General features: G+C 45.3%; 1 protein-coding gene across 3 annotated transcripts in view; it reads left to right on the top strand.

The window, feature by feature from the left end:
- The window catches only part of LPO (lactoperoxidase), a 24,817-nt gene extending 18,406 nt beyond the window's left edge, over positions 1-6,411 (top strand). For all 3 annotated transcript variants that reach the window (XM_011375090.1, XM_011375088.1, XM_011375089.1), the window contains 4 exons: positions 3,633-3,885; positions 4,772-4,945; positions 5,598-5,835; positions 6,022-6,411. In XM_011375090.1, the coding sequence (XP_011373392.1) occupies positions 3,633-3,885; positions 4,772-4,945; positions 5,598-5,835; positions 6,022-6,271 (915 nt within the window). In that variant the 3' untranslated portion in view covers positions 6,272-6,411. The remainder of the gene's footprint in view (positions 1-3,632; positions 3,886-4,771; positions 4,946-5,597; positions 5,836-6,021) is intronic.
- The last annotated feature ends 1,574 nt before the right edge of the window (positions 6,412-7,985 follow it).

The following is a 7,985-nucleotide window of genomic DNA, read 5'->3' as shown; positions in this document are numbered from 1 at the left end:
TGTGCATAGGTTTCTACTTGAAAATAAGTTTTTATTTCTCTGGGACATATGCTCAAGGGTGCAATTGCTAGGTCATATGGTAAATAAGTTCATTTTTAATTTTAAAAGGAACTACCAAACCATTTTCCAGAGTGGCTATGCCATTTTTATATTCCTACCAGCAATGTATGAATGATCTCATTTCTCTATCTCCTGGTCTTTATTTAGTGTCATCATTATTTTTTTTAACCCTTTCTGTTAGGTATGTAGTGATATCTCATTGTGGTTTAAATTTGCATTTCTCTAATGGCTAATCATATTGAATATATTTTCATGTGCTTATTTTCCATCTGTATATCTTCTTCAATAAATATCTGTTCATATATTTTGCCCATTTTCAAATTGGATTGTTTGTCTTTTGATGTTGAGTTTTAAGTGTTCTTTATATATTTAGATACAAGTCCTTTGTCAGATATGTGACTTAAAATATTTTCTCCCAGTCTATCTTTTCATTCTCTTAACAGGGTCTTTTGCAAACCAAGAGTTTTTAATTTTGATGAGTTCAAATTTATCAAATTTTTTTTCTTTCATGGGTTGTGCTCTTGGTGTCCAGTTTCAGAACTCTTTCCCTAGTCATAGATCCTAAAGATTTTCCTCCTGTTTTTTGTTTTCTGGGTTGTTTTTTGTTGTTGTTGTTTTTTGTTTGTTTGTTTGTTTGGTTTGTTTTGTTTTGGTTTGGTTTGGTTTGGTTTTGGGTTTAGAAGTTTTATAGTTTTATGTTTAACATTTAAGTCCATGATCTATTGGGTGTTAATTTTTGTATAAATTGTGAGTTTTAAGTCGAGGTTAATTTTTTGGCCTACGAATGTCTAATTGCTTCAGCACCACTTATTAAAAAGGCTATCTTTCCTCTACTGAATTGCTTTTGCTCCTTTGTCAAATGTTATTTGGGCATATTTATGTGAACCTATTTAGTCTATTTTCTCTCTGTTCAAATTGACTAAATTCTATTGATCTGCCTTCAGTTCTGTCCCATCATCTCCACCCTACTACTGGGTCTATTCAACAAGATTTTTTTTTTTTTTATTTCAGTTAGTATATTTTCAGTTCTATAATTAGGGGTTTTAAAAAAATAAATTCTACTTCTTTGCCGAAATGTTCTGTTTTTTCATTTATTTCAAGATAACTTGTAATTAATTATCGAAGCATTTTTATGACAGCTACTTTAAAATCTTTGTCAGATAATTCCAACACCTGATTCATGCCACTATTGTCTTTTCTCATTCAAATTGTGTCCTTCCTGGTCTTGGTATGATGAATGATTTTCAGTGGTATTCTAGACATTTTGGTTATTAGGAGACTCTTGATCCTACTTAAATCTTCTATTTAAACACGTAGTTCCCCTGTTTAGGTTTGGCATGTAGGTTCTGTTATACTCTTATGGGCTGTTGTTCCAATGAGAGTTTAGTTCCTGAGCCCATGCAATGTCATTCTGGTTGGCCTTATTCTTCTAGTGCTTCCAGAATTCTCACTCAGCCCCTGCTGACGCTGTCTGCAGCACAGGAAGGTACTTTCCTGGCTGCCTTCTGCTGCTGAGCAACTTTCTAGAGGAGCAGAAGCCACAGCACCTGGGTCTCCTTATGCCATTGAGTAAAGAACAGAGAGACACAGGGCTTCACTGCTGCTACTACTGCAGGCAAGATCAGACATCTGTCAGCCTGGGCTGTGGATTGGGGGCCGGGATGGCTAAGGGTATGGGTTGTAAAGTGAGTTTGGGGGCTCTTTACTAGATATCTGATGAATTTCTCCTGTCCCAGTCCTTTAGAGAAAAAAAAAGAAAAGATTTTCTTCGCTTCTTTTGTCTATTCCTGGTGGAGGTTCCAGGTTGCCAGCCTCTCATGTACCCAGTCTAGGGTATGTAAGAACTCTCCATGTTGTCATTCCTCAAGTCCTGAGGTCTTTGGCCAGTTCATCTTCTCAACAGCTTTTTGAGTCTATTTATTGTTGTTCGGTGAACAGTTTCCAGGATGTTTAATTATATACAGTGGGGAAGACTGAGGAAAAATGAGTCTACTCCATCTCGTTCTGGAACCAGAAGCCCCACACACATATTTTTAACCATTGAAGAGATCTATTTCCATTTATTCTCAAAATTTCCAGAACTCAATATTTATTTAAAAAACTTTCGGATCCAGGAACCTTGTCCTCAAGTGGTCGCTCCTTTGTGCATACACCATCCTGGTGTCTCTCCTTCTTCTTATAGGGACACTAGTCCTATTGGATCAGGGCTCCACCTTTATGATGTCATTTAGCTTTAATTTCCTCTTTCCAAGCCTGATCTCCAAATAGAGTCACATGGGGGTTAGAGCTTCAACATACGAATTTGAGGGGAACACAATTCCATCTATAACATCTTTTGGACCATAAGAAAAAGAAACCCACTCAGACTAATTCAGATGTTCAGTATTGGTTTAACCCTAGACCCATGTCAAATGGAAGCGACATTTTAAGAGTTTCTCCTGGAACACCAGGGCAGGCAGTATAGTAGGGCCTCAGCAAGGCTTAGAGCCAGCGACTGGTAACCATCTGGAATTAGGGCAGCTGCTCTCGCTCTGTTCCACACTCCTCTCTGCTCCTGTCTTCACTTCTTTTTGCCCTCCACGCTCTCTCTGCAGACGGGTGTTCTCTGCTTTTCTGCACATGGTAGAAAATGAAAACCCATATGACCCCACCTATCCCCTCAGATCAAATGCCATCAAACTGGGCCATTCTACTGTAGCCAGAGGCAGGGTTCTGTCCCCGGCTGCTTCCCACAACCCGAGGAGCAGACCACCTGCTCCAAGGATGACATCCACAGAGTCTATGCTGCTGAACAAATTGGAAGCAACCTAAGAGTAAAACAGTAAGACAAGGACCTATGAGTGCAATAGAATATTATATACATTAATTACATAATAATAGTGGGCTAGGAAGAAATGTGAGAAGTGTTAAGTGAAAAAGCAGAATGAAAAGTCTGCATTTCTCTAGGACTACAACTCTATAAAGATATGTCTAAGGTAGACAAAGACTAGAATGAATAAAAATGAATATAATTATTGGGTTATGTGACAGCATAATTTTTTTTCCAAAATTTTCTCAATTTATGTTCATTCATTGTTTTGAGTAAAACAGAACCAGAAACTGATCTCTCCATGGTACAGCATTTCTTTCAGAACTGGATTGAATGAACTTCCCTTGGACACCCTGTGAACCATTCCTGTGGTACTTCCCTCCTCTTGCCCTGGCCTATGGGAAAAGTTTAGTAATCTGACATTGTTTTGTTAAATTGACACAATAGGACTGTCACTTCTGCTTCAAGTTCATAAACTTAGGACAAAGATGGCAGAGAGTACATCTCAAGTGCCAAATTCAAATGACTGATTACTAGAGCCTATGTTAGGACAAATCACGAGAGATCAGTGGAAAGAGTGTTCGCGGTCAATTAGTAATGTCTGCCAGGGTCATAGGAATGAGAACTGGGCACACATGCTGTCCATGTGCCATCCTTGATTTTTCACTGCTCATCCCTCTTGGCTGCAGCTCCTCTCCAGCCTCACTCTGCAGAAGTTGAAGTCTCCTCACACCCTTTCTTCATGACTTGTTTCTCCTTCCAGATTATCACCTTTAGGGACTACCTACCCATCGTGCTAGGTGTCAAGATGCAGAAGTGGGTCCCTCCATACCGAGGCTACAACGAGTCTGTGGACCCCCGAATTTCCAATGTCTTCACCTTTGCCTTACGCTTTGGCCACTTGGAGGTCCCCTCTACTACGTCCCGCCTGGATGAGAACTATCAGCCATGGGGTCCAGAACCAGAGCTCCCTCTGCACACCCTCTTCTTCAATACCTGGAGGATGGTCAAAGATGGTATATTCTTTCAGGGAAGTGCTGTCACCTGGCTGTCTCACTCTGCAGCTTGCTTCCAGGGAAACCTGGCTTGGAAGTCAGACTCCAAGCACTTCCTGTGTGATCTTGGGCAAGAGAATTCAACCCACGGAGCCTCAATTTCCTCATTTGTAAAATGAGGATAATAATAGTACCTATCTCAGTAGGAATACAAAAAATTAAGTGAGATATGCATGTAGAGCACCCTGCAATAGTTCCTGACACACAGGAGGTGGCCAATAAATACTAGTTATGATCCTTTCTTTCTTCCTCTGGCCTCTAAGGTGCCAGGTTTTCTCTACCTCTCTTCCTTGCCTCAGGCTTCTCTGACTCTTGTAGGAAGAATTCATGGGTTTGGTAAATAAATTGCTCTTTCCTGCTACCCTTTAAGTCTTTCCATCTCCATCAAGTGCCAAAGGTTGGACCCAGCTCCCCTTTATCCTAGATCGGGCCGTGTTGAAACTGGCTTTACTTAAGGCTTGACAAGCCAGGACCATGTTCCATAGATTTCTGCTACCTCTTCCCATGCTGCACCCTTCCTCAAGAAAGAGAAGGAGCCAACTCTCTGAACTAGAGCTCAGAAAAAAATCCTGAAGCTTATATTTGTGCCATCATCCCATGAATGGCCCTTTCTTCCACCCCCAAGGCAGGCAGTCTGGACTCCGACCCCCATTCCCACCCCGCGCCCCCGGGCCCCAGCTCAGCCCTGCAGGCTGCACTGTGCTTTTCTCTCCCTGCTTCCAGCCTGAGATGTTCAGCGGCCCTACTTCCACCGGAGAGAAAATGTCTGGTGGAGGGAGGGATCAGCAGTGGCAGATGTTCCCCCCCTACCCCTGTCCCCAGGATGATCTCTGGGTCTCCCTTGCAGGTGGAATTGACCCTCTGGTGCGGGGCCTACTGGCCAAGAAGTCCAAGTTGATGAATCAGAATAAAATGATGACAGGAGAGCTGCGCAACAAGCTTTTCCAGCCCACTCACAAGATCCATGGCTTTGACCTGGCTGCCATCAACATACAGCGTTGCCGAGACCATGGGATGCCTGGTGAGTGGGCCTGGCGTCTGGCCTGGGCTGGGGAACTTTTAGCTACTTTCTGGAGTTTCAGAGGGCTCTCTTCTATAATCTTGAGGATCAGATCCATTCTAAAACAGAAGGCAGAGATGCTGGTGTTTAAAACTCACCTTGCTCATCTGTGAAATGGAATCCTCCATTCTCCCTAACACAGAGACAAAAGAACATATCTGCTGCCATCCTGGAGCTCCTCATCTGAAAAGGAGCTCTCCAACCAACTAGTGGAAAAGCCCAGACAATATTAAGAAAAGGAGAGTAGAGAGAAATCGATGACTACGGGGCCTTTTTTTTGGTACCCATGAAAGGCAATTTAATGTTGTAATTAAGAGCCAGTACGCCTGGGTTCCAATCCCACCTATGTCATTTCTAGTTATGTGACCTAAGGCAAATTACTTGACATCTCTGTTCTTCAGTTTACATATTTGCTTAGAATAGTGCCTGGACCCACATAAACTGCTAGCCCTCTCAAGACTGAAGTACCTCACGTAGAAAACAATGGAACCCCATCCCAGAGACTATTAGTCTAGACTTTCTAGGGCTGATGGAGCTGGAGTAGGTATGTCCTCAAAGGGGGCTATGGGCAAGAAGTCCTTGGAAGGAGACAGCTCCAGTCTCTTCACCCTAGGGTACAACTCCTGGAGAGGCTTCTGTGACCTGTCACAGCCCCAGACACTGGCAGAGCTGGATGCCGTGCTGAAGAACAAGTTGCTAGCGAAGAAGTTACTGGATCTCTACGGGACCCCTGACAACATTGACATCTGGATTGGGGGCATTGCCGAGCCGCTGGTAGAAGGGGGCCGGGTGGGGCCTCTCCTGGCCTGCATCCTGGGCAAGCAGTTCCAGCAGATTCGTGATGGAGACAGGCAAGTGAAACCTCAGCGGGAGTGGAGGGAAGGGGAGACCCTTCTCCAAGGTCAGTGTCCCCATGTCCCCATGAGGACTAACCCAGACCTCAGCATGTTCCCAGTGACCTCCTTCCTTCTCCTTGGGCAGGAAGGGCAGGGGTCAATAGCTGGCTATATGGACAGACTGTGCTTCTGTCTCTGCAGGTTCTGGTGGGAGAACCCTGGGGTCTTCACTGAGAAGCAGCGGGACTCTCTACAGAAAATATCCTTCTCACGCCTTGTCTGTGACAACACTCACATCACCAAAGTCCCACTGAATCCATTCCAAGCCAACAGCTACCCACAAGGCTTTGTGGATTGCTCAGCCATTGATAAGCTAGACCTCTCACCCTGGGCCTCAGTGGAGAATGAGGTGCCGCCCACACTGTGCAGTAAAGCACAGTTTGGTCCATGATGCCATTTCAAGCAATTTTAGTGATCCAGTTCCTGAGACCTGTTTCAGCCCTTCTTTTCAGATAGATCTCGCTGCACTTGCCAGATGCATACCTCTCACAAGCCCAAGGCCGACACCTCAACCTTTCCAGCTCTTCCACTTGAAATCTGCTGGGATGCCCTTCCCTACCCCAACCCCTCTGCCTATGGAAATCCTCTTTTCTGTCATGACGCAGACCTGCTGGGATGCCCTTCCAGTCTAGCTTGCCAAATGTTACCCATCCTCTCCCTGGAACAAATCTTGGCTGAAGCTATGGCCCTTGCACCCTTATCTTTCCTCTTTTCCTCTCAAACTAGATTGTAAATTCTTTTAGCTAGGGACTTCGGTCTTCTTCTGAGTGTTTCTCATGCCACCCAGCAAGGTGCTTGGCGCAGAGCAAGGACTCAATAAACATGTGATGATTGACTAAAGATGCTGGCAGTGATACTGTTTCCTTCCAGAAGGCAGGCCTTAGAATCACTGCCAATTAAGTTACTAGATGTTTATAGTCTAGACTTGTCTTACTACTAAGATGTTGTGTGCACGGGTCCGTGGGGGTGAGAAGCATGGTTCGATGGGATTTCAAAGAGCTCTCCAAGAAACAGAGGAGGAAGGGGCTCCCAGGGAAAGACGAAAGGCAAGAGAGCGGGCTAGGGATGGTGCCAAAGGGTTAAACAAGGAGGAAATCCAAGACCAGATTCCCCTACGGCTAGAATGAACGTCCCTTCCAGAGGCTGTTCCGGGAAATACCTTCTCCAAGGCAGACCTTGGAGCCTGGAAGGCCTCCGAAGGGGCATCTCCAGAATATTCCTTGTGCTGCTGCCCAATACATATTCATGCGCTTTTTTAAAATGACTCTCCGGAATGTCAGCCCAGCCAGGGCCTCGGGCCCCCTGACTGGCAGGGTGGGGTGGGAGGCACCTAACCATCTTGTGGAAAGAGCCCAGGAGCCAGAAGACCTAGGCTGCAGCCCTGGCTCTGGCACCTGCTTCTTCAAGGCCTTGGATAAGCCCATTCACGTCTCTGAGCACCCAGTTTCCATCAGTGAACTAGAGATAAGTAGTATTTATCTTGCTCTGGTGAGGTCCCAATGTGGCCTGATGCTCCTATGGGTACATCGGCTCCAGCATCCTGCACATCTTCAGGCTCCCAGCTACAGGTGCCCCTCTCCAAATATGGGGAGAAGCAGGGAATCCACCAATCAGATATAGGGATCAAGCTCCAGGGGAGATTATTAGGGAAATAGCCTCCTTTCCCTCTCTCAGCTCTGGCCACATGAAGCCAGGACTGAGAAGTCTGCTGTGTGAGGATCCCTGAACCACTTTACCAGGTGCTTGTCATCTGGGAAGGGCATACCCTTCCATCACACCTCTCTGCTCTTTCCCTCCCACAGGACAGCGTTTTGTCCCGTTTCTCAGCACCTGACACAGGTCTGACGCAGAGTGAGCATGTAGCAAATATTTGCCCAAGCAATAAATGAAGATAAGAACTTGATGACCACAATTCCTGTTTTCCTGTTGGTGTGGGTGGAAGGCGAGGGGGGAGGGTCTGCTCAGTTTGGCCCAGCCCCTAGGCTTCTAAGAACTGACTGCCTTCCATGCACGGGTCAGTCAAAGGAAGACCCTTGGATTCCCTCACCCCCAGTTCAGAAAACACAGGGCACTGAGGAACAGACCACACTGGTTCAAGTTCAGGA

This window comes from Pteropus vampyrus, unplaced genomic scaffold (assembly GCF_000151845.1).
Source record: "Pteropus vampyrus isolate Shadow unplaced genomic scaffold, Pvam_2.0 Scaffold261, whole genome shotgun sequence".
Classification (NCBI taxonomy): domain Eukaryota; kingdom Metazoa; phylum Chordata; class Mammalia; order Chiroptera; family Pteropodidae; genus Pteropus; species Pteropus vampyrus.
The sequence above is the reverse complement of the archived record's forward strand: the minus strand, read 5'-3'. Positions and strand labels throughout refer to the sequence as shown.